General features: G+C 33.9%; 3 protein-coding genes across 3 annotated transcripts; 2 read left to right on the top strand and 1 right to left on the bottom strand.

The window, feature by feature from the left end:
* Positions 1-155: 155 nt before the first annotated feature.
* On the top strand, positions 156-2902 carry LOC106721041 (U3 small nucleolar RNA-associated protein 14 homolog A). Its single transcript, XM_014515904.2, has 3 exons — positions 156-906; positions 1020-1212; positions 1405-2902. The coding sequence occupies exons 1-3, from the start codon at positions 254-256 to the stop codon at positions 2845-2847; spliced, it is 2289 nt and encodes a 762-aa protein (XP_014371390.2). The 5' UTR covers positions 156-253; the 3' UTR covers positions 2848-2902.
* Positions 2831-4156, bottom strand: LOC106721042 (U6 snRNA-associated Sm-like protein LSm3). Its single transcript, XM_014515905.2, has 3 exons — positions 4010-4156; positions 3813-3920; positions 2831-3060 (listed from the first exon to the last, which is right to left on the bottom strand). The coding sequence occupies exons 1-3, from the start codon at positions 4028-4030 to the stop codon at positions 2881-2883; spliced, it is 309 nt and encodes a 102-aa protein (XP_014371391.1). The 5' UTR covers positions 4031-4156; the 3' UTR covers positions 2831-2880.
* A 285-nt stretch (positions 4157-4441) lies between these two features.
* Positions 4442-15740, top strand: LOC106720910 (probable ATP-dependent RNA helicase DDX46). The gene is made up of 18 exons (XM_045681411.1): positions 4442-4607; positions 4683-4874; positions 5233-5374; positions 5576-5765; positions 5895-5995; positions 6068-6197; positions 6457-6626; positions 7217-7431; positions 7866-8100; positions 9061-9222; positions 9853-9972; positions 10626-10833; positions 11236-11398; positions 12153-12364; positions 12765-12928; positions 13305-13496; positions 13868-14035; positions 15474-15740. The coding sequence occupies exons 1-18, from the start codon at positions 4594-4596 to the stop codon at positions 15714-15716; spliced, it is 3021 nt and encodes a 1006-aa protein (XP_045537367.1). The 5' UTR covers positions 4442-4593; the 3' UTR covers positions 15717-15740.
* Positions 15741-24957: the final 9217 nt, after the last annotated feature.

The following is a 24957-nucleotide window of genomic DNA, read 5'->3' as shown; positions in this document are numbered from 1 at the left end:
AATAAATATTTTTTCTAATACTTAGACTTTATTTGAAACTAAGATTTGAAATAAGTTAATTTATTTTATTTAGTAGTTTTTATAAGTGGGAACTGGTATTAACTATTTGTCAATTAAAAATTGTAACTCGTTAAATTGAAATGTCACTGTCACTTCCAAGTATGTTAGGTCGTTCTCACAAATAGGTTAGTAATTAACATTTGGATTATTTATGGGTGCATGTGTTCGTTTTGAAAAACCAAACTAAGTAATAATGGAAGAAATAGAAGATGGAGAATTTGTGTCGTCTGAACACGATCGCTTACTTAATGCAGTTTCCAAACTAGACAAAACTCAGCATATAACTGAACCTACACGCAACGAACCAACGAATACTAATTCCGAGTTCAATTTAATCAAAAGATCAAATAAACTTAACTTAAAAAATGTGGTGAAAGTATTGGAAGACACAGCACATCATGTAAAAATAAGCAAAAGGCTGACCGAAAGTCAAAACTCTTCTAAAATTCTTCCAAAGCCAATAGAGAAACCGGAGGCAGAACGTATAAAAAGAAGCACTGGCTACGAACAAACGAAGCATAAAATTGGACGATGGGATCCGGTCGTTGCACGGAATCGTACTGTAAATTTTGTGTCTTTTCCATTAAAGCATGTTAGTTCAAAACTTCAACCAACACATGAGTTTTTGTCTAAGTTAAAACTCAAGTCACCACTTGAAAAAGAGCTAGATGAAGTGGACCCACCTGTACCTGAAGTGCCTGAAGAGGAGGAGAAACCTGAGTATCCTATGTCTTATGAAGAGATGCTTGAGCATAGACAGCAGCTGGCAAAGTTAAGAGCCCAGCAATCATACAAAGCAGCTAAAGCTAAAAGACAGAGTAAAATTAAGAGCAAGAAGTACCATCGGTAAGTTAAAATATTTTCTAGATTTGATTGTTGCAATGGTCTTTCTTTAATGGACAACATAGAACCTAATAGCTAGCTAAAGTAACTAATTTTGATTTCTGTTGATTTTTCAGCATTTTAAAAAAAGATAAATTAAAGCAACAGTTAAAGGAGTTTGAAGAACTGCAAAGTAAGGATCCAGAAGAAGCTCTAAAGAAACTTGAATCACTAGAGAAGGCTCGAGCATTAGAACGCCACACACTTAGGCACAAAAATACTGGGAAATGGGCAAAAAGTAAATTGATACGAGCAAAGTATGACAAAGAGGTAAATTTTTATTATATTAGCTATTAGACTTTAATTTGGGTATGCAAATTTGCTGAAATTATGTATTACATTGACATGTATTTTTTAAAACATTTCTTATAATTGTAATTCAGTGACCATTTGTTTAATTATATTATGAATAATCAAATAATCAATAATATTTACATGTTTTACCTTCCTTTCTTTTTTCAGGTGAGGCAACAGTTAGCTGAGCAATTGGCAGTCAGCAAATCTCTTACACATAAAACAGTTGATGCAGCAAGTTCAGATGATGATGATGATACCAAACAAGAAATTCCAGACTTAAACTTACTACAAGACCCAACAAACCCATGGATGATGAAAAGATCTGATAAAGATAATGTGGATTCAGAGTTTGATTTTGGATATAAAAAGTATCTCAAAGATAAAATGTTAAAACGTAAAGAACTTAGTGATTCCGAATCTGAGGATGAAAACCCAGAAAATAACACTAAAACTAATAGTGCAATGGACCTCTTAAAAAAGAGTGTTAGTAATTTAAGTGAAAATGTATGTGAAATGCATGATGAGATTACAAATAACATTGTTAATGAACAACCCAAAAGAAAAAAGAGTAAATTTTCAAAAACAATTAAACTATTAGACAAAGAGGAAAAGGTTGGAGAAAATACTAAAGTTGTTGCTACAAATTCAAATTGGACCGTTGAACCTGTTAATACAGGTCAAAGAAATGCATCAGAAGATATTTCTAACATATTTGAATCATTTGAAAACAAGCTTGTTAACAAGGTGGCTAAAAAATTAAAGAAACTAAAGAAAGATCTTGACAAAACGAAACCTAAACTTCAGAACAAAAATGAAACTGGTAAATCAAAAAAAGAATATGGTGTTGATTATTATGAATTTAAAAAACAAAACGAGAAACCAATTATTGATGAACCATTACTTGAAACTGCTAGAGAAACAATTGATGCTGAAACTGAAACAAAATCTTTAACTAAAATACTAACCACTAATGAAATACAACAGAATACTAATGCTAATATTGATCCTAGCAGGTTTATTGTAGTCAAACCTAAATATTTGAATACTGCATTGCCAAAAGATGTAAATGAATATGATGAGTTGGATGATGATGAACAAGTTGTTCCAAAAATTGATATTGGAGAAGTTTTTGAAGAGGATGATGTTGTTGATAGTTTTAGACAGGAAAAAGAAGATGAAATCAATAAGGATAAACCACAAGACATTGATTTAAGTTTGCCAGGTTGGGGTCAATGGGGAGGTAAAGGTGTTAAAGCTCCTAATAGAAGGAAAACACGAATTATACTTAAAGCACCACCTTGTACACCACGCCGTGATGAAAATAAGGGTGATATAATAATAAAAGAGTATAAAGATCCAAAACTTGCTGTACACAAAATTTCAGATGTGCCATTTCCATTTAAAACTATTAAAGACTATGAAGCTTCTCTTAGAGCTCCACTGGGTAATACTTTTGTGACTGAAAAGTCTCATAAGAAACTTATCCAACCTAATGTACTGACAAAGACTGGTGCTGTTATTCAACCAATGGATGAAGATGAATTACTAATTCGAAAGCATCAGAAATTTAATAATGATCCTATTATTAAATTATTGGGACAGAAATAAAAATTGGTTTTGTATGTACTTTTATTATCTATTTCAAACTCCCACTCGTACAGGAGGTGATACAAGTATAACACCATCACCTCTTACAAATAACATTGGTATGTTCCGTTTTGTTGTTCTGTAAACTTCTTCATATGTCTCTTCATCTATTTCAACTGTTGTTATTGTTTCTTCTGCATCTCCCAAAACCATGTTCAAATGTTGATCGTAAGCCTGAAATAAAGATTTTTTGGTTTTTTGATAAACAAAAATGAGGGTAAATTTAGGTTTACATTTTTTGGATATAGTTCATAACAGAATAAAACAAAACATATACTTTAAAATAATGGTTATATAACCCTAGTTTAACTTATTACTAGGCCACATTCAGTGTCGCTAGGTGGTCACTATAGGATGTCCTCATTGTAGATTTAGTATAAAAAATGAATACTTAGTAAATGTATAAGCAACCTCTAAACAACTTTGACTGTGGCATAGTCATAAGTAACTCAACTAAAATCAATGACCTGCAATTCAGCTATGTGTGAGCTGATCTGATTAGAATGTTTGAAGCAGCTCAGTGAACAGGTTCGCAGTTCAGCTCAATTTGTAACTACATAGAGTTATGATTTGCATTTCAAGGTGTGAACTGTGAATCACCAGGCAGCTAGTGCCTTTGTTGTGAGTTAATTGCCACTGTTTGCCTAGAAGAAGCATTTACAGCTTCACCAGGCTTGAGGTGGCCAAGCGCAGATGGCACTTAGCCTAAACCTTGTGCTCGCGTCTCGTCGACTACATAGTTATAGTACATTGCGATGAAACATGAGCTGTCCATTTAGTTGTGGAGCTGCAGCTCAAGTTTATGATCTTTTGAATCAGTTCAGTGCTGTGGCAATTACATACGATATAGAGTGTATTTTACAGGAATGTTTTTGCACTGTAATCACACGGTAAAAAAAATTACAATTACAGTATTATATACTTACATGTAACTTGCCTCGTAATTCTCGTTCATTTCTCATTTTAACGTAAATCCTCTCATCTAAGCTTAGCCTTATAAGGTCTAAGGGTTCTTTCACAGTCATAACCGACACCTGAAAATTATTAAATTAATCAAATTATTTAGCTAAAACAAGATCAAACTAAACTAAAATCTCTTTAGTAATTTTAAATTAGTATTTACGTTTTCACCATCATCGGCCATATTGCGGTTTTTATTTTTCCAGCAAATATGCCCGAAATCGAACAAATTTATGATACGGGGATGTTTTACTTTTATTACACTATTTTTGTGAAAATTGGTGAAGATGAAGTTAAAAAAAGGTTATGTTTTTATTTGAAATAAGATAGCACAGAGTAAAAATTAGTAGACATCATTTAGACTTTAGACGTGCAAATTAGTTTTTCTGAGACCACTAATATTAAATAGTTTTGGTTAAAATACGTAATTCGTATTTTGAAAACTAATTCGTATTTCGCTACAAAAATTAGGCGATGAAATATTTCACATATATGTGTCTTTTGAGTACCACGAGTTTAAAAATAACTACTTAAACTGTGCATTTGTTTGCGTCACTTTGCATTTTATGTTATCTGTATTGTGTATGTCATTTCGAATCATAACCTAGAAAAAATAATAAAAACTAAAAATATATATGATTTGTGTTTGTAATTTGTATATAAGAATTTTAATAACAAAACTGTTTTATTGTGCTTCTTTGCAAATGCAATAGCTGTATACATAAATAATTTTTGCTGAAAGTAGCTATGGTTAGAAGCGGGTAAGATAATAGTTTTGATACATAATATTCCGAAGGATAACAAATATTAATTATTCGTATCTGAATTAAAAACAGGCGAGATCGTGATAGAGACCGCGATCGGAGGCGTTCTCACAGCCGTTCAGCTTCGCCTGATCGTAAACGAAGACGTTCTCGATCACGGAGTAGAGATCGCAGTTCAAAGTCATCTAAAAGGAAACGTAGCCGTAGCAGAGACAGGGATTCCAAGAGAGACCGAAGCAGGGATAGGGACCGTGATAGAAAGAGGTATGTTTTGAATGTTTTATAATAAACAGGTTGACCAGTAAACTTTATTGTTTACTGTTACATACAACTGCACCACATAATTCTTAGGAGAACAGATGGTTACAAGGAAAATACACAAACACAAAAAAGTGAATTCTTTAAGTTACTTTGTCCTTTGATCCCGCTTTACAACATGATATTGCTTTATTACACTATTTGTTAAGTATATATATGTATATTTAAAATCATCAGATTTCTTTCATTTTTGTAATCTCACATTTGGTTGAAGTCTACTGAGGACTAAAATGTGATATGTATTATGTATTACTTATATTGGATAATAATTTAAATATTCCTAAACTTTCTCTTGATTATTTAGTGACAAGAGGGATGACAAAAGGAATGGCAGTAAGTCATCAAGGAAAAAGTCACCTGATAAAGATAGAAAGGAAAGGTCCAAATCCAAAGAAAAATCTGTCAAAACAGAATCTGGGGATTATGACTTGGGCTCAGTTGACAAGGTAAAAACAGTTGTTAATTAACTGAATTTCAAATTTTAATTTTGACTTATTTTACAAAATCCTTTATTCCTGTTAATTTTAGATTTTACAAATTTAACACAATCAGTTCCACTATGATTTTTAGCATAGATTCGGTGGCGTAAAATGTCTTAAAATAAACATGTTTCTGAGCATGAAGCATTTCTTAACTTTTATTTGAAGGAAGAAGAACAAAGTCGTTTGGAAGCTGAAATGCAGAAAAGACGTGACCGAATTGAGCGTTGGCGTGCGGAACGAAAACGTAAAGAGTTGGAGTCTGCAAAAAAAGAAGTGCAAAAAGGTAGCCTAGTCACCAACATTCAAGCACCAACAACAAAGAAATGGTCCCTAGAGGATGATTCTGGTGATGAAGGTATGAATACAAATGACTTAGCATACAATAAAATCATAACATTGGGGCACTTACATTAAAAATATTGGAAAAAAATTGCAACTTTACTTTTATCTTACTTTTAAAGCCAACTGCTTTTTTTGGTAATAGGCGAAGATGGCGAAGGAAAAGAGAAACAAAGCATAGAAGAGAAGAAAGAAGAAGAAGATGAAATAGATCCATTAGATGCTTATATGCAGGAAGTTCAACAAGTTAGTTCAAACAATTTTTTTACTTTGTTTCCATGATTTGAATTAGTAGTACTGAGTATATACTTATTTTAGGAAGTTCGTAAAGTCAATCAAATGGACCAATCGCGAGGTCTTTTAAGTGTCCCAACTGCCGGAGGTGGTACTGGTGTAGTAATTTTAACGGGGACTGCTAAAAAGAAGGTTGCGGAACAAAAGAATAAAGGTATGTTTTTTTTTAAATCATGTAATAATTAATGTCAATATGTTTAGCACATAGGTAGCTAGCATGTAGACAGTAAAAAGTTTAAATGGGTTACTGCACTTTGCCATGTATACTTTAGCATGATAACATAATAGTAACATGAGTTTCTTCGGTTGATATTGATGGATAGGATTAAAGGCAAGATGCCCGCTGGACAGTCTTGGCAAATACAATATAGGGAACAATATTTAAAAATAAAGTAAGTTTAAAAACTCCACAGGTGAATTAATTGAACAGAACCAGGATGGGTTAGAGTATTCATCAGAGGAAGAAACAGAGGATATTAAAGACGCAGCTGCGACACTCGCCTCAAAACAGAGGAAGGAACTGGCTAAAGTAGATCATGCCAGTTTACAATATATGTCGTTCAGGAAAGCATTTTATACTGAGGTTAGTAATGATATTGTCTCGAAATTTTCTTGATAAATGTGTAAATATATGTATTACGAAAGAATTTTTATAAACTTAGTGTATATAAGTACATAGCTCTTCCTATATATATAAGTGAATACTTCATTTTTTATTAAAAATGTCTTTATTCACTTTTTGTTCACAATAACTTTAACTATGTCAAATTTCAAGGTCATCCATTACTTATAATATTATAAATGCGAAAGTTTAGATGGATGGATGGATGGATGGATGGATGGATGGATGTTTTTTAGAAGTTATCTACAGGCCAGTTTAACCTATCTTAACGAAATTTGGCACTGATGTAGAACGTAGTCTGGAAGAATCCATAGGCTACTAATTAAGATTTTTTTAATAACCGGACAGAGTTATGGGTGACAGCTAGTTAGTTTCCTTCTAAAGTAGTACAATGTTTTCGGTTTACATATTAATGAAATGATTAAATTGATTTCAAGACAAAAGCTATAGTTACACTATTATAACACTAATGTAAATTCCAAGCTTTGTCCGATTTTGTATATTAGGTATGAGTTGACCATCATAACAGTTTATAAACTTTTTGTTTGTAGGTAAGTGAGTTATCCAGAATGACTCCTGAAGAAGTAGAAGCATACAGAACAGAGTTAGAGGGTATAAGAGTTAAAGGCAAAGGATGTCCAAAACCAATCAGAACATGGGCACACTGTGGTATTAGCAAGAAGGAAATGGATATATTAAAGAAACTAAACTTTGAGAAACCTACACCAATACAAGCTCAAGCGATACCGGCTATTATGTCTGGGAGGTAAGGTTTACAATAGCTGAATATGATTTGAACTCACAGTAAGTTAACGCTTAGGATATTCAAGGGTTGTCTGGGGATAATTGGGTCTCTATATATATAAAAGAAAGTCGTGTTAGTTACACTATTTATAACTCAAGATCGGTCGAACTGATTTAGCTGAAAATTGATGGGGAGGTAGCTTAGAACTAGGAGACAGACATAGGAACTTTTTTATATTGTGTGCATTTTTTTTATTCCGCGCGGACGGAGTCGCGGGTAAAAGCTGGTATTTTTATAATTGGACGAATTTGGATTGTTTCATCTCTTGTTCATTTAGTTAAATCTTATATTTATTATTTGTATTATCAAGTTGTATTATTTAATTGATTGTATTTAATTAAACTGTATTATTGAAGAAAATATTTAAATAAAAAAAGTTGTTATTCTTTTTGCAGAGATTTAATAGGTATTGCGAAGACTGGATCAGGTAAAACTCTAGCATTCATCTTACCAATGTTCCGACATGTACTGGACCAGCCGGCGCTGGAAGACACAGATGGCCCGATATCACTCATCATGACACCCACTAGAGAGCTGTGTATGCAGATTGGCAAGGATATAAAGAAATTTGCCAAATCTTTGGGACTGAGAGTTGTTTGTGTGTATGGCGGTACTGGAATTTCTGAACAGGTTGGTGTTGATATTTTGGTATACAAAAAAAATTATTAAATATGTCAGTTTTTATGTGTCAGGTTTTTACTGATACTTTTAGTTGTATAAGTTTTGGATTTTCAAAAAATCACAGGAGATGTTTTTACTGCAAAGTACTTTTATACAATTTTATTTTTTTCATTTAATTGTCTCAAATTTTACTTTAATCTTATTCACTGTTTTAAATCAGGAGTGTATAATAACACTGTAGACAATTATTAATAATGTAGACAAAAAATCTGACGTTTTGAGAATCATAACCATTTTGTAGTTGGTTAAAAATAGTATTATTGCAAGTTAGTAAGTGAAGTTTTTTTTAAAAAAAATTGTATTCTATTTGGTACATAGTATCATTAGTAGTTACATGTGTCAAAAATGCGAATGTTAAGATGGATGTGTGGTGTAACAAGAGTGGATAGGATACGAAGGGAGTAGAGTAGTAGTAGAGTAAGTGACTTTATTTCTTTATTAATAATTTAAAACTTAAATGTTACATAAAATCTTATATCTAGTATCACAGTTGTATCTGCTATGTTTAGGTTAAAAATCATAAAAGAAATATTAAAACTATATACAGTTAAAACCAATTTAAAATAACAATAAAATTCACAAACTTAGAAATGAGTATATTAGAGGAAGTCTGAAAGTAGCACCGGTAGTAGAAAAATTGAGAAGTAAAATGTTAGCGTGGTATGATGTTATGAGGAGGGAAGAATCGCATGTGGCAAAGAGAACGTTAAGTATGAGTGTGGAGGTACACCGGTAGAGGTAAGCCTAGGAAGAGATGGATGGATTGTGTGAAAGGTGACACGATTAAGAAGGAGATGACGGCAGACATTGATTTGGAGGACAGAAACATAGTGCACCGACCCTACGTAAGTGGTTCAAGGAGATGACATAGTATAATTACTATTCGATTAAAGTGAATATTGAATTTAGATAGCGGAGCTGAAGCGCGGTGCTGAGATGATAGTGTGCACTCCGGGGCGTATGATCGACATGTTGGCGGCAAACTCTGGCCGCGTCACAAACTTGCGTCGCGTTACATACGTTGTACTTGACGAGGCAGACCGCATGTTTGATATGGGATTTGAACCACAAGTGAGATTATATCATGATTTATTTACACAAATAAATAAGTAGAATTTTTAACAGCGGTAGACGTCAGCAACAACAATATCAGTTGCACGAATTGGCCGGCTCGCTCAGTGAAATACCACGACTACACAGAAGACAGGCATCAAGTGGAAGTAATTCCAAGTACAGTCTGATGAGTGTGGTGCTGGAGGACTCATTTTAGTCCTCTTTCCTTTTCTTATAAGAAAAGGATGGGAAGGGGAGGTGAATTTGATGGAGGAGGAGATGCGTAAGAAGGTTAAATATTCTAAGTTAAATGCCCTCCTTCGTCGATTGAGGGTAGGCAACGCATCTGCAATTGCGAATGTCTATGGGCAGCGGTCGCTTCGCCATTTCGGCGAATTCAAGTGGCCGCTTGCTCCTTTGCCACCTTGTAATATAAAAAAGTAGAACCTCTAAGTTTTATCTTTCGATTATTTGTGTTGTGTTGTGATTGTGATTGAGTTCTATTTTAATTAAATTTAAAATAATAAAATCGTTGCTATTTTATTTTTTATTTATCTTTTATTTATTTAATGGATAAATTAGTTTGTCAAAAGAAAAGTTTAAATATTGATGTAATACTAAATACAAAATGATGCTTTTTCTTGTCAGGTGATGAAGATAATAGACAACATACGTCCGGACAGACAGACGGTGATGTTCAGTGCTACATTCCCGCGGCAGATGGAGGCGCTCGCACGACGGATACTGCAAAAACCTATTGAGATACAGGTACAAATTAGCCATTTTTTTAAAACTAATATTTTTTTATTGTTATTGGATAAAACAAAGGTGCTGAAATTTATTTAATCGATACAAAAAAGCAGGGCAAAAACTGACGGGCATTTATTTGACAACGTGCAACTTTGACAAAATTCGAAACTTTAAATGGATGGATGTTTATTTGAAACTATCTCCAGAACGGCTCAATGGATCTTCATGGAATTTGGTACAGATGTAGAATATAGTCTGGAAGAACACATAATCTTATTAAGTTTTATTTTTTTATTTACGCGCGGACGGAGTTGCGGGCAAAAGCTAGTGACATAATAACGGGAAAAGAATTTTTGAACTTCTGATCAATACAATATTTTGAAATAATTTCATTATTGTAGAGTAGGATTCTAAAATACTTTATTTTAGAACTAGGTGACGCACGCAATTCTGTCCACGCGGAATTAAAAAAAAACGTAATAAGTAGCCTATGTCTTCTTCCTGACTATGGTCTACGTCTGTGCCAAATTTCATCAAGATCCATTGAGCCGTTTCGGAGATACCTTCAAACAAACATCTATCCATCCATCTATCTAAACATTCGCATTTATAATATTAGTAAGATTGATTTAACTTTAGGATGTTGGTTTTTTTAATTTTTTTTCTTGTAGGTCGGTGGCAGAAGCGTTGTCTGCAAGGAAGTAGAACAGCATGTGGCTATATTAGAAGAAGAGGCGAAATTCTTCAAACTTCTGGAACTGCTCGGCCTGTACAGTCAGCTGGGCAGCATCATTGTGTTCGTGGACAAGCAGGAGAACGCAGACAGTCTGCTCAAAGATCTCATGAAGGCTTCCTATTCCTGTATGAGCTTGCATGGAGGTAAGACATAATGATTGCTGTTGATAACATCTGAGTTCCGGAACAATGAAATAACAATTTTTTAGCCATGAATGTGTGTGCTGGAGGCCTTATTTTAGTCCTTTACCTTTTCCCCCTTTTCTGGTAACGTAAGGATGGGAAGGGATATTAGAATTTTCGGAGGATGATACCGGAAAAGGAATATCTTTCTATGCGTACTCTTCTCTGTCGATTATAGATAGCGTTTGCAAGCTTTTTGAGCAGTGGTTATTTCACTATTTTATCTAAATTAGGTGGTCACCATCTCGTTTGTCATTTTATAAAAAAATGGTGAAAAAATGTGAATAAATCTGCGTTATCTCTCTAGCATATTTTATTTTGTATTTAGATATATATAAGTGTATTGATATTGGCCTGTTACAGGCATTGATCAATTCGACAGGGACTCTACGATAGTTGACTTCAAGTCAGGCAAAGTGCGGCTGCTGGTCGCCACCAGTGTTGCTGCTCGCGGCCTCGATGTCAAGCAGCTGGTCTTAGTTGTCAACTACGACTGTCCCAATCATTATGAAGATTATGTACACAGGTATATAACGTATTATTTATATGTCTTAGTTGAAATTATGATATGTTTTTTTTTTTAATTCAGTTAGTTGTTTTTTTTATGTTAGTCAAGAAAAATAGAGTGGTTAACAAAAAAACTATTTACATCTTAGGTTTTTCATCTTAGGTTAGATCATTTATGCAGTTCCTTGTTGTTGACTAGCGGTCACCCGCGATTTCGTCAGTGGAAAATAATTAAAGAAGAAAAAAAAGTATTCTAAGTTTCTTCCACACGCCTAAGCTACCTTTCAGTAAAAGTCCCGTCAAAATAGGTCCAGTCATTTCGGAGATTAGCTCGAACAAAGTCGAACTTGCAGACAGACAGATAGACATTTTTATTAATTGTATAGATTGTTAAATCAACGTTTTCTTAGGTAGAAAGTCGGTGGCTCAGGGGTTAAGCACATGACTTGCAATCTGCAGATCCTGGGTTCGAATCCCGCGCCATGTACCAATGTGTTTTTCGATTTACATATGTACATTTATCTGAAGTTCTTACGGTGAAGGAAAACACCGTGATGCAACCTGCATATATCTGAGAAGAAATTCAATGATGTGTGTGAAGTCAACCAACTCATGACCAGCGTGGTTGACTATGGCCTAGTCATCCTTAACTTAGGGTAGGCTCCGAGCCCCTCAGTGGGGGCGTATAGTTAGCTGACGATGATAGATTCATCATACTTATAAGAGTGACCCTGAGTGTCGACTGTGAGTGCAGCAGTGTACGCATGTATCAGATGCGGACGCACCGGTCGCGCGGGTAACAAGGGGTATGCGTGGACGTTCCTGACGCCGGAGCAGGGGAGGTACGCTGGTGATGTACTGCGCGCCTTCGAGCTGGCCGGCAGCGCGCCGCCACCGGAGCTGCGTCAGCTCTGGGACAGGTACAAGGACGCCCAGGAGAAGGACGGCAAGAAGGTCCATACTGGAGGAGGGTTCAGTGGGAAAGGTAACTATCTCTATACCAGTTTACTTGATTATTAAATGTGTTGTCAATGCTCGAAAAAACTGATGACATTGATGTTTTTTTTTTATAAAAGTGTCGGCAGTTTAAATTCGAGGTGAAATTTTCTCTTATTCATGGTGACCAATGTAATCATTTCTTTTCATTTAATTAATATTAGTTGTTAGTTGAACGATAGATGGCGTGCATCGTCTTTATAGATCGCGATATTAAAATAAATTTTTACATTCAAAATTAAATTACATTATCATAAGAGTTTTTCTTGTATCGTCAATCACATTTTAAAAAAGCAAAAAAAAAAGTAAGTTAGGGCTAAAAAATAGGAGAAAAAAATAAAATTGAACGTAAAAGTATAATTATTGATGAAGTATGTAATTGTCCGTAGGCTTCAAGTTCGATGAATCTGAGGCTCAGGCGGCGACGGAGAAGAAGAAGTACCAGAAGGCGGCGCTGGGACTGCAGGACTCTGACGATGAGGATGTGGAGGGCGACCTGGATCAGCACATCGAGACTATGCTCGCCGCCAAGAAGATCGTCAAGGAGATCAAGGTATTGTCACATCCATCCCGCAGTCAGTGATTTACTCTTTAACCTAAAATCATTGTAATATTCGTTATTTCAAAAAATAATTTGTTTTAAATTTATTTAGACGTATTTGCTTCTGCGTACGTACTGACTTCGTAAGCATAAAATGAAAAAAGTAGCCTATAAAATGCCTGCGGGCATCAGATACCTTCCCGTCAAAATCGATCCAGCCCTTCTGGAGATTATCTGGAATAGCGACCTCTGTACGCACAGACGTACAGACAGACAAAAATAAAAAAAAACAGTTTTCCTTTACATATGCATCACGTGTACCATCTTTTTCTCGTATTTTATTAATATGTATAGATATGTATAGATGAAATGTAATATTGTGTGTCAGCCGGGTGTGGTGGGTGCGGGAGTGCCTGGTGCGGCTGCTCCTGGTGCGGCAGACGGCAAGCTGGAGCTGGCGCGGAGACTTGCCTCGCGCATCAACATCGCCAAGGGGCTCGGCGCTGAGCACAAGGGCGCTACTCAACAGGCCGCTGAAGCCATACTCAAAGGATCTCCTTCTACACACACTCTTATCACTGTGAGTAACAATATTGAGGTTTTCAGATATCTTTGTATCTCTGAATATTTTGTTAGACTTTTCAGAACACAATTTTAGATGGCAAGGGGTAAAGTTGAAAATATGTATAACAATTTATAATAATTATATGACTATAAGTTGGTGATGTATTAAGAGAATAGTTCTATGTTTTGGAAAGTACTATTCGATGTAAAAAAAACGAAAAAATGGAACAAACACATATAGGACTGATTTGTTTATTTTTTACTTTTGGAAATGTCTATGATTAATACGGTTAAAATGTCATTTTAGGGACTTTATTACTATTAATTTGGACAGAACAAGTATTTATTTGGACTATTTTAGGATAAAAAAATTTATTTTTAATCCAGGCTAAGACTGTGGCTGAACAGTTGGCTGCGAAGCTGAACACTCGGCTGAACTATCAGCCTCGGGATGATAGTAACGCGGAGGCTGCGGAGGAGGTGTTCCGCAAGTACGAGACCGAGCTCGAGATCAACGACTTCCCGCAGCAGGCGCGCTGGCGGGTCACCAGCAAGGTAACAACAATTACGACATTTAGAATAACAAATATAGTTTAGTTTGAACAACTTGTTATTTGTCTACATTCCTAAAACTTTCACACAAAAACACAACAGAAATAAAAAAAAGACTAAGAAAAAATAAATCGCAGGTTTCAAGTAAATGTCACTTTTTTGTCTTTGTTTGTTATGTTATCTATCTATATATATAAAAGAGAGTCGTGTTAGTTACACTATTTATAACTCAAGATCGGTCGAACTGATTTAGCTGAAAATTGATGGGAAGGTAGCTTAGAACTAGGAGACGGACATAGGAACTTTTTTATCTTGTGTGCATTTTTTTATTCCGCGCAGACGGAGTCGCGGGTAAAAGCTAGTTTAGAATAACAATTATAGTTTGACCAACTTCTTACAGTCCACATTCCTAAAACTTTCACACTAAAACACAACAGAAATTTAAAAAAACTAGGAAAAAATAAACCGCAGGGTTCAAGTAAATGTCACTTTTTTGTCTTTGTTAGTTATGTTATTTATTATAATAATGAGAAGATAAACTATTGATAAGAAATGTAAAAAATAAACAATCTTCGGTCAATAACTAATAAATATTATATGAGTCATTGTGCTTTAAAGATGCAATATTTTATATTATTGCATAGTCCCACAAATTTCAAACTTACATACATCTTACATTTTTTTTTTCATGTAATATTCGTTAAAAAGTATATTATCCTAGTTTATTATTTTTATAACAATAATATTCCGGATTAATTAAATATATGGACAGATCTGTATTTTTTTTTGCATTTGGTGTTTAATTTCTTTGTAGTGTCTACAACCTAATACCCTTGTTTATTTGCAAGGGTCAAGTATCTGATATGATAACCCTTTGCCTGTTTACTTGCAATCTGCAATTGTCTTGATGTAAGGTACATCAGTACACAAGAAATCTTCGTCTTGAACAGTCAAAATGTTGCTAAAACTTGTCATTATTGGAGCTCTCATATTTCTTTGTGTTAAAATGTTGAAACAACGGAGATGTTATTATTGTCATTAAGAACAAGGAAATGAGGTGATAATTTTAATAGAATTTTTTTTTATAATCTTTTTAATGGTTTATTTTAATGTTTTCTAATGTAATATGGTGTAATTGCTTAACAAATTTTAGATAGAAAGATACTTTATGTATTAACATTTATTTTTGTCTTTAAAAAAGATACAACCAGTGTTTTTTTTCTTTAATTTACCGGTACCTTTAATTATAGCAACAAATTAACAATTCAACGTTGGAAATACTTCATCTTGATTGTCTTGTTAGAGACAGAAGTGACAAAAATACTTTCGTCTTTCGCTTACATTACATGGGACAAGACATACATAGAGTCGTTATAAATTAATATTTTTTGTTAGACAGGACATCCATAGAGTCGTTATTAATTAATACTTTTTTTTACAGGAGGCGCTGGCGTTAATCAGTGAATATTCAGAGGCTGGTATAACAGTGCGCGGTACATATGTGCCTCCGGGCAAGCCTCCGCCGGAGGGCGAGAGGAAATTGTACCTCGCTATAGAAAGCTCACAGGAACTGGCCGTCGCTAAAGCCAAGTCAGAAATAACGAGACTCATCAAAGAGGAACTTCTCAAACTGCAGTCCTCCGCACATCACATGATCAACAAAGCGAGATACAAAGTTATATAGCCAACCAATAAATTGCGCCTCCGACAACTTGTTTTAATTCTAGTTTAATGTCTAGCTGTGATACTTGTATTAATACATATTGTAATAATTTTGGTCAAAGAAAATAAAAAAGTAACAATATGTCAATACAAGTGTACGCCAGTGTATTGTAATTCAAGGATAAGAACGGTATAAATAAATGGAAATATGAATTTATTTAATCTATACAGTTTATATTTAATTAAATTATATTCGTGTATTGATAAACTCGTTATAAATATATTAAATATGGTTTATACTTATAGTACTATGAATATGACATAGTTTTTATTTTTTTTAATTTGAAATATTAGTTCGATGCGCTTAAATTGAAACAACTGTATTTTTTAAATATTAGTTACTGTTTTTTTTTGATTTAGTGGTCTTTTCTAATCTTTACTGCTGAAATCAGAAATGTACATAATTATTAAATACCTGTCTAAATTTAATAGCAGAATTAAAAATATGAAATACTGTTATTAATTGTAGACAGGCACTGGTGAGTGACAAACATAATATGACTGCTTTTGGCAATCAATTTTGACAAAAATATATCGAATCGCACTTCACTCTTTCAAAAACAGCCTAACCATTTACGCTAGCGTTCTTGATTCAAACGATTTCACGACGCGACACTCTTAGCATTCAAGTTATTTCTGTTGATTAAAAAGTACCGGTTTAGGCTATGGGAGATTGCAATAGACATATATACACGCATGATATGTATATTTTATGCATATTGTAGAAACATACCAGAAAAACCTCCTGTGCATTAATGCAGTTTTCAACGCTGCACTTACTCTTTGCTATAATTTTTATGACAGGCGCTTCTAACATATTGATATATAACTGGAAATGTTTATTCAAACCGCAATCAATTTCTCTTTCTCTATAATATCTATCCTATAAATAAATCATTAAGATAATGAGAAAATTACGACGTGACAATAACATTTCGAGCGGAGAATTCCGATTGATAAAGTCTGAGCACGTGTTCTGGGAACCGAAGATAGTAGTGTCAATAAGTGTAACATCCTTTCGATTAAAAATAGCTCTGAGAACAAACGTGGTGTGTGTGATGCGGGGGCGCCGTCGTTATCAGGCGGGTTATCGCGCGCGGGAAGATTCCAGCGCAAACAACGACCAGGGCTGCGACTCTGCCTGTTACTTAACACATGCAGGAAACAAATACGGAAGACAAGACCTGGGTCATCAATAGATTGTCATTATATAAATCTGTAACAAACATGTTATATGTGTAAAATACAATTTAGTTACAGTTCAACTAAATATTCAAACTCTTCGTATCAGAACAGCTCATTTTTCGATCCAAAAAATTAATTACTATTAAAAAAGTAAGTCCTGTATGGTCAAGTCGGAAGGCAGAGTATCAATAATTTCAGGGAATCTTTAGACTCTTTTTAATTTTTGTATATGCATTTACAACAACGCTAATACGTTCGACATAACTGTCTATAGATAGCTTTTCGCTTTGAATATTTTTGTTAAGGACCTCTTGTTTAGAAACCCTGATCCTCTCCTTACCTTACTCCACTTCCCATATCTAGGTTCAAAAGGAACATATATATGTTACTTATGATTTTTAAATATCAATGCGGCCAAGGAAAAAACCGATTCTTGTTAAAATAACAATTTTATTATTCACACACTAAAATTAATGCTTCAAATATAATGAATTTTACAAATAACAGGGAAAACAAAAAAGAACATTACTAACCTAATTTAAGAAGTGTTCTTGGTTACTTTAAAATCAATATGTGTAAAAATTGTGTGAAAGTCGAGTTCGTAACGATGAGGATGCGAGCAAAATTAATGCAGGGAAATTGCGATCTTTAAGAAGTATGATTGGAGTGACTGTGATAGTTTGGGAAGTGTGGTTTTAAAGAGGATGTTATGAGTGGAGTTAAAAAAGGCATGTTTGAATGGTTTGGACACGATGAAAGGACGTATGAAAGGAGATTTACAAAGGAAACTTATGGCGTGACAATGAGTGGCAGCTTCGGTGAAGACCGTCCCAGACGGACCCATACCGTCCATATTGATAAAATAATTAAGGACGGTATTAGAAGCTCTCGAAGCGACGACCATATATGCGTAGACGGATGAATGTAGAAGAAGCAAGAGCTTGTGCCAGGACGCTAAATTGAGATCTGTGGTCTCCTCTGCCTCTGGGTTCCGGGCGTGAGTTATGTTGTAGTTGTGTAAGAAAGATTAAAATAGAATTATTCGAGGACTTGTAACATAAATCTTTACTTTCTCTATTCAATTTCATTGTGGTATTACGTAATTTTAATTAAATTTTTGTTTAAATTTTAAACAATTGTTTCAATACTTTTATTTACTTTTAAGTTGTCACTAAGTCACCTTTTTGATCCTGCGTATCAAAATTATACTGTAGGTATTTTTTTATCAATATAATATTTTAAAGAGTCATCGAATGTGTCGAGAAGTAAATTGAATGTCTTAAAATGAATGAAAAATTAGTGTAGTTTATGAAAGGAATCTGATGAGATAGTTTTTTCCTATTTATGGCAGTTTAGTTTGGTCTAATGTATGAAGAAAGTTAATTTTGTGTATAACTTCATAAAATAAGAACAAGATGCAACATTCAGATGCCATAAACTGCCATGAACTTTTTAGTACAGGTCAAGGATTAAAAAAATATTATGAAGTCTCAAACATAAAGGGTCGCGTGGTTCGTTGACAGTTTTATAATTCGCACAATACAATAAAATTGAAGCGATAACATTGTGAGACGTAGAAAGTGTCTTGTGATTCATTTCACTTTATTTTGAAGAACAAAGTAAATATTTCAACTACGCAGTAAATTGTCTATCAGAAGGTCGTGATTAATTGAAAAAGAAAAACAAGTTTAATTGTTGAACAAATTACAATTGTTTTAATTTTGAACAAGATCTTTAAATCAATCAAAAATCAAAAAATCATGTTTGAAAAGGCCATAGCAATATAACTGACAAATAAACGAGGGAGTAATTATTTAAGCATTATTTGGGTATATTTACTTGGTATAAAGTAAACACAGGCGCTGCCTAACTATTAGAAAGGAGGTTTCAAGCCGCTTCGATGAGGCACAAAAACGTCATCCATCTGCTAATCTTACCCATTCGTGTCACACACCGGCCACAAACCCCAGTAGGTTACGTCACACCTTACATCAGAGCTACGTCATCGTGTTATAAAGTGGTGCAAGACATTCATGACGTACGGGCTTGATTCAATAACAGTGACTATTGCCGCGTGTCCACTACACGTGACTTATAGAGGTGACAAGTTTCACTGTTAGACTATAGAATCTTTGAAAGTGTGTAATTTTTCATTCCACAAAAAAAAAAAACAATTAGTAAATTCATAACTCGAAAGTCGTACAAAATGCTCGAAAAAAAAATAGCGCGATACAACGCTTAGTGGTTCAAAACATAAATAAAAGTTCAAACATCTTGTTTGTACTCTCCTGAATGTTTTATTTCTAATGTCTTGACCATTTAATTTTGTATTCTAACTTTATTATTTTATTTGCACAAGACTTAATGCAATGTTTATGACGTTTGATGACGACTACCTACATACGTCTGTTTACAACTTGTTGCACAACTTTGTCAGTCACCACATTATCTTTCAACGTTTTAAAAACGGCTGATGTCATGGCGTTAAGCGCATTTCTATAAAATAAACCTAAAACATACAGTGTATATTCTGAATCACATAGTTTAAGGACATTCATGGTAATAGAGGGATTAGTTGGATTCATAATTACAGCATGCTGATGAGTCTGTTTGCCAAAAGTATTTCATCAAATATATGCATTTATATGTTATACTTTCGAGGTAATATAATTATAATAAGCAGTTTTGTAATCTTTTAAAAATCATGGTGATAAGGCAGATTCTCATGATGTATTAAGACGTCATTTTGGAATATCTTTGTGTTGTTATGCGAATACATTATTCCATATGGTAATAGTTTATTTGTGTACGAGTACCTACGGTTGACTTTATGACGGTTATCAAATACGTGTACTAAAATGAAGGAGAAAAATGTCATGCGCATTCAGAATGGTGCTTACGACATTTTTGACTTGAAATTCTGTAAATATAAATTCATTCAATTCAATTCATATTCTGTAATATCCACAAATAATGGGTATCGGTTATTTCAAGAAGACTTTTTTCTAGGGTAATATATGTAATACCAGATAAATTAATAGATGTATAGGCTAAAATGTGGAAATGAGATAGTGGTTCACGTTATCAACATCATCATTAGCTACATTTAAATTGTTTTGCTACAACCAAATGCGTTATCAATTGATATGTTAGAAAATATAGGTGAATGAATCTTACTAATTTTATAAATGATGGATGGATGTTTGTTTGTAGGTATCTCGGGAACGGCTCAACGGATCTTGATGAAATTTGACACAGATGTAGAACGTAGTCTGGAAGGACACATAGGCTACTTATTTCGTTTTATAATGCCGTGCGGACAGAGTTGAGGGCGATAGCTTATTTGATATGTTAAAAAATTTTGGGGGGAAGTCTCGGAAGTTTTAGCATTCGTTTGAATGTTGATCACTTGATGACCAGACTACATGAATCCATGTTAATACCTAATACCGACAATTATTTGATTACATGATGAAATATTGCGTCACTCGAGACAAGTGAATTAAACAAACAAGTGGATGACACGCGAGTGTCACCTCGACGCACATGACCGATTTACTGTGCGTTTGTTTCGTCCAGTTTTACCCAAATATATTGAAATGATGACTATTTATGGACATGGTATGTGAGGAAACAATCACTTGTTACTCGTGCAGATTTGTTTTTGTATTTTTAATGCGAAAATATAAAAAAATCCGAAAAAAGTTTTTTTGTAACACAATTTGGGTTACTGTTGCATCTATTATACGCTACACAATCTACGTAAAGTTAAAGTAATACTTCGACGTAACTCCTTCTGAACTACAGCATCAAAATAAATATGCTTGCTCTGCTATCTTTAGCTTGTCGTTAAAGTCAGCCATCAGTTAGCAACAATAACAACAGTTTATCTCGAAGTATCCGCGGTATCAGAAATGTTTTGCAGCTTGATAACAGTCACATGTCGCGGCCTACGGCACGAGTCGACTTTAAAATTATTTATAAGTAGGTATTTTGGTAGCTGATAATTTGAGATAATGTCATTGAAGCTAACATATACTATCACACAATGGTCTTATTTATAGAAATTTTTCTTTCATATGCTATGGAAATTTGTCTCTATTGATATTTTAAATTGAGCAATGGTTAAATTAAGTTACAGATAAGAAATGTTACATTAATTATTATCAGTTAAGAGATAAATGTTTGGTATATATCTATATATATAAAAGAAAGTCGTGTTAGTTATACTATTTATAACTCAAGATCGGTCGAACTGATTTAGCTGAAAATTAATGGGGAGGTAGCTTAGAACTAGGAGACGGACATCGGAACTTTTTTTTATCTTGTGTGCATTTTTTTATTCCGCGCGGACGAAGTCGCGGGTAAAAGCTATTTTTAATAAAAGTCCCGTCTCTTTTAACAGCGCCACCACACTTATAAACTACATTTATTGCTACACAATGCTAATAGTTTTCCTGAATTGTACAGTAAAAGAAATATTTTCTCTTGCTTACAAAATAATAAATCACAATACGTTATTGCAGGTAACGTGATTCATACTTAATTAGTTACGGTAATACTACAACACACGTGTGTAAAGTGCGTAACCACGTAATACGTTGATAAGTTGACATTAAGGTACGTGTCCACTACGTTTTAAATCGACAAGCATAAGCACACTGTGTCACTTAGGTTGGTACTTCATGAGATTAATTGGTACGCAACTCTCCGTGGTCGACAGTGTCTATCCGCTGAATTATACATAGTGTAAACGCACCTTTATATTTGACCATGGGAGCCTTTGTTGACGTCAGATTATGATCAATACTACGAGCAATGCACGTGCCGATTGTTAAATGTACCGGCTATACCTACAGGTAAATAGGAACAACACTCAATAAGCTAAAAGGTATTATGTCATTATTACTTACATCCGTAGAAAGGAAATTCTTAGCTTGTTTCTTTTATCTTTAAATGGTTTAAGGTTGCATACTGTATTAATGGTTTCCAATTACAAGGACTTCACCTCCAACAATTATAGAATTTCTTTTTTTCTATTGTTTTAAAATACAGACCATAAGTTAACTTCTGTTGATGTTCAGATAGTTTTCCTCATCATTATCTTTGAGAAAAAAAGAGATAAATGACTATTCTTGTAAGTAGTTTAGACTTCCAAGACAAGCCTTTGAAGACTGTATTTCGCGGAATCCTAGCCTTGTAACTTGTAAGTTTAAGGAATCCGCCTATTTGTGTTATCGATAAAAGACGTCAGTTATCATTATAATCCTCAGTATCAGGGACCTTCCGTGATATGGGTTTACGTCTTAGAACTTCATTTCGAAGAAATAACTTTTTCCCCGATAATATATTATTTATAAGCACAAGATAAATAATGTAATTATAAAAGTCTCGATGACGCACGACCTGTTTGCGACACGTGAGGTAGTCGAGGGATGTTGTAACAGACATTATGATAAGCTGTTACACCGCAATGTCTCTCTAATTGCGACAACTTAATGTATGACTTTGTATGACAATTGTATCAAAATTAACAAATTTTGGAATAAAAAAAGATTCACATGTGTTGGTAAAGAAGACTAGAAACCACGACTATTTGATGAAGGTAAAGTATGAAGCTTGTATGAATACATTTAATTAAAAAAATAAGTCACACGTCACACTTTAAAGTCTGTAAACCTGTTTTGGCAACTGGCGGTCACAATAGAAAGCACTGGCACTCGGATTACTGGGTCCAGGCAGAATTGGAACACTACATAGGTGTATCTTTTGAAAACAACAGTTTAGAGTTAACAGTGGAACATCCCACAAAAACAATATTTGTTGTGTGTACGAATGGGCTGGATTTACTGGTGAAATACCACGATCACACAGAAGTCAGGCGTGAAGTGGAAGCTATTCCGCGTTTTGTCTGATGAGTGAGCGTGCCGGAGGCGCCATTTTAGTCCACCGTTTTCTTATAAGGAAGGGGAAGTGGATTTGGCGGAGGAGTTAAACTATTTATCTTGTTTTCGTATTATATTTGAAGTGAAAAATAATGTACCCATAAGATTTAGGACAAGGTCTAGAACTAAAGTATTATATAAGCAAAGTATCACACCCAGAAACCGCGCCCACAACAGTTGTTGGTCATATCAATTTGATTATATCGTTGATGCGCGAACAAGTGACTTGTTTTCGATAAACATTTATCAGCTGTAAAGTTTCCATTGAAAGGTATTTTATCATCTAATGCAACACATCTAAAAATAGTACCTTATCATTTTCCTCAATTGTAATCAAATCTATTTCTATCTACTTTTATTTGTGAATGTCATTTATATTCACATATAATTTATATCTTATTTTGATATACATTTACTGTTCTGTTCGAGAACATTTACTTGTATTTTATATTAAAAAATACGACCTATATGTTTCGACAACAAAGGCACATGGCTTATAAAACAGCATACTGTAGCTTAAATAGATGGCGTTGTAAATTACGCCATAATTTAAACACACTTAGAACGACGCGACGTTGATAATTTTGCGACGTGCGAATTTTGCAGTGCGAGTTATTGATATCGATAACCCTAGCTGTTGCCGGGCAAGCAACTAATGTGATTTACTAATTTTAATAACGACGTAACTAATTTAATTGTTTGCCATTTTAAGGTAACTTTTTTCACCACATGGTTAGCAATACATCTATATATATGAAAGAAAGTCGTGTTAGTTACACTATTTATAACTCAAGAACGGCTGAATCGATTTGACTGAAAATTGGTGGGCAGGTAGCTTAGAACCAGGAAACGGTCATAGGATAATTTTTACTCCGTTTTCTATTTTTTATTCCGTGCGGACGGAGTCGCGGGTAAAAGCTAGTTATAATATATATTTATGTGTATATGATACACGAATTATGCACGATAAGACGTGATTTACGAAGCTTATCTGTCACCATTAGAAGTTTTAAATTAGATTGATGCATTTCGTCATTTCCGCTCAATAACATTTCTCTTATGATAAAACCATCAATTTCTCAATTTATTTCGTCACTTTCTAATTTATATGGAATATTGCATTTATGCGTCCGTTTGATCGATGTTATAAATCTATTAACATAATTCAAATGGTTTACGTAAAATTCCACTAAACTAAAAATGTCCAATTTCTTGAAAGCTCTCATGTATTTCTAAAGTTTTGCGCTAGATGACGTTGTAACATTCAGAGCTTTTTCGAACTCTTTGTTAGTGATAAGGTTCAATAGATGGCGCTATGGGTATTAGTTTTGAAACTGCTTCGTATTGTAATCCGATGACATATTATAAATATTTTGAGTAGAAAAATGAGTCGTGCATAAAAATATACATAACGGGATTATTTCTATTACCAGTTATACGAATATGAAAATATATACACAATCAGGTGTTATTTAGACTAAGTAGGTCTTGCGGTTTACTTAATATCGTCATCGCTTTTATGATTGTAGCGTCAATTTAATAGATCACATTTCATCACCTTGTAAAGGAGCGTAAAATAGTTACTTACATTTTTCTATATTAATTGCAATAATGACCATCGAACATCATTACAATGTCAATGAACCCTTTTTCTTTTTAAACATGACATATATCTAAAAAAAAATTACATAACTGAATTCGTTTCACATATGTTTCGAGTTGGTCGTAGCAGGATACTTCACAATGAAGCTAATACTGATATCCTATTGTGATCTACTAAATAAGCCCTGACTCGCAATATAATATTTATTACATAATCTTAAATTAAAAAAATCTCTTACTAAAATTCGGGTAACAAACTCCCATACCAATGAGAAACTACTTTACTCTTAAAATGTTGAAATAAATGACTCACTGAAAAAAAAGGATTTAAATTAGATAATTATATCACTGTATTTATCACAAGGAAGGAAAAAAGCGTGAAAGATTCGCTACTCATCTCTACTATCGCCTTGTTTGCCGGATTAAGACCATCTATGAATTACGATGAGTTTTATCGAATTACTAGCTTTT

This window comes from Papilio machaon, chromosome 15 (genome assembly GCF_912999745.1).
Source record: "Papilio machaon chromosome 15, ilPapMach1.1, whole genome shotgun sequence".
Classification (NCBI taxonomy): domain Eukaryota; kingdom Metazoa; phylum Arthropoda; class Insecta; order Lepidoptera; family Papilionidae; genus Papilio; species Papilio machaon.
This window is presented reverse-complemented; position numbering and strand designations above follow the sequence as displayed.

What these genes read in the sequence shown, in the direction of transcription:
- LOC106721041 (XM_014515904.2), top strand. Translation starts at nt 254, where the DNA reads ATGGAAGAAATAGAAGATGGAGAATTTGTGTCGTCTGAACACGATCGC. An exon ending in AAGAGCAAGAAGTACCATCG is followed by an intron (nt 907 to 1,019) that starts GTAAGTTAAAAT and finishes TTGATTTTTCAG; the next exon opens with CATTTTAAAAAAAGATAAAT. An exon ending in GAGCAAAGTATGACAAAGAG is followed by an intron (nt 1,213 to 1,404) that starts GTAAATTTTTAT and finishes TTCTTTTTTCAG; the next exon opens with GTGAGGCAACAGTTAGCTGA.
- LOC106721042 (XM_014515905.2), bottom strand. Translation starts at nt 4,030, where the DNA reads ATGGCCGATGATGGTGAAAAC. An exon ending in TGGCCGATGATGGTGAAAAC is followed by an intron (nt 3,921 to 4,009) that starts GTAAATACTAAT and finishes AATAATTTTCAG; the next exon opens with GTGTCGGTTATGACTGTGAA. An exon ending in AATTACGAGGCAAGTTACAT is followed by an intron (nt 3,061 to 3,812) that starts GTAAGTATATAA and finishes TCTTTATTTCAG; the next exon opens with GCTTACGATCAACATTTGAA.
- LOC106720910 (XM_045681411.1), top strand. An exon ending in CCGGCTATTATGTCTGGGAG is followed by an intron (nt 7,432 to 7,865) that starts GTAAGGTTTACA and finishes TTCTTTTTGCAG; the next exon opens with AGATTTAATAGGTATTGCGA. An exon ending in AGGAGGGTTCAGTGGGAAAG is followed by an intron (nt 12,365 to 12,764) that starts GTAACTATCTCT and finishes AATTGTCCGTAG; the next exon opens with GCTTCAAGTTCGATGAATCT.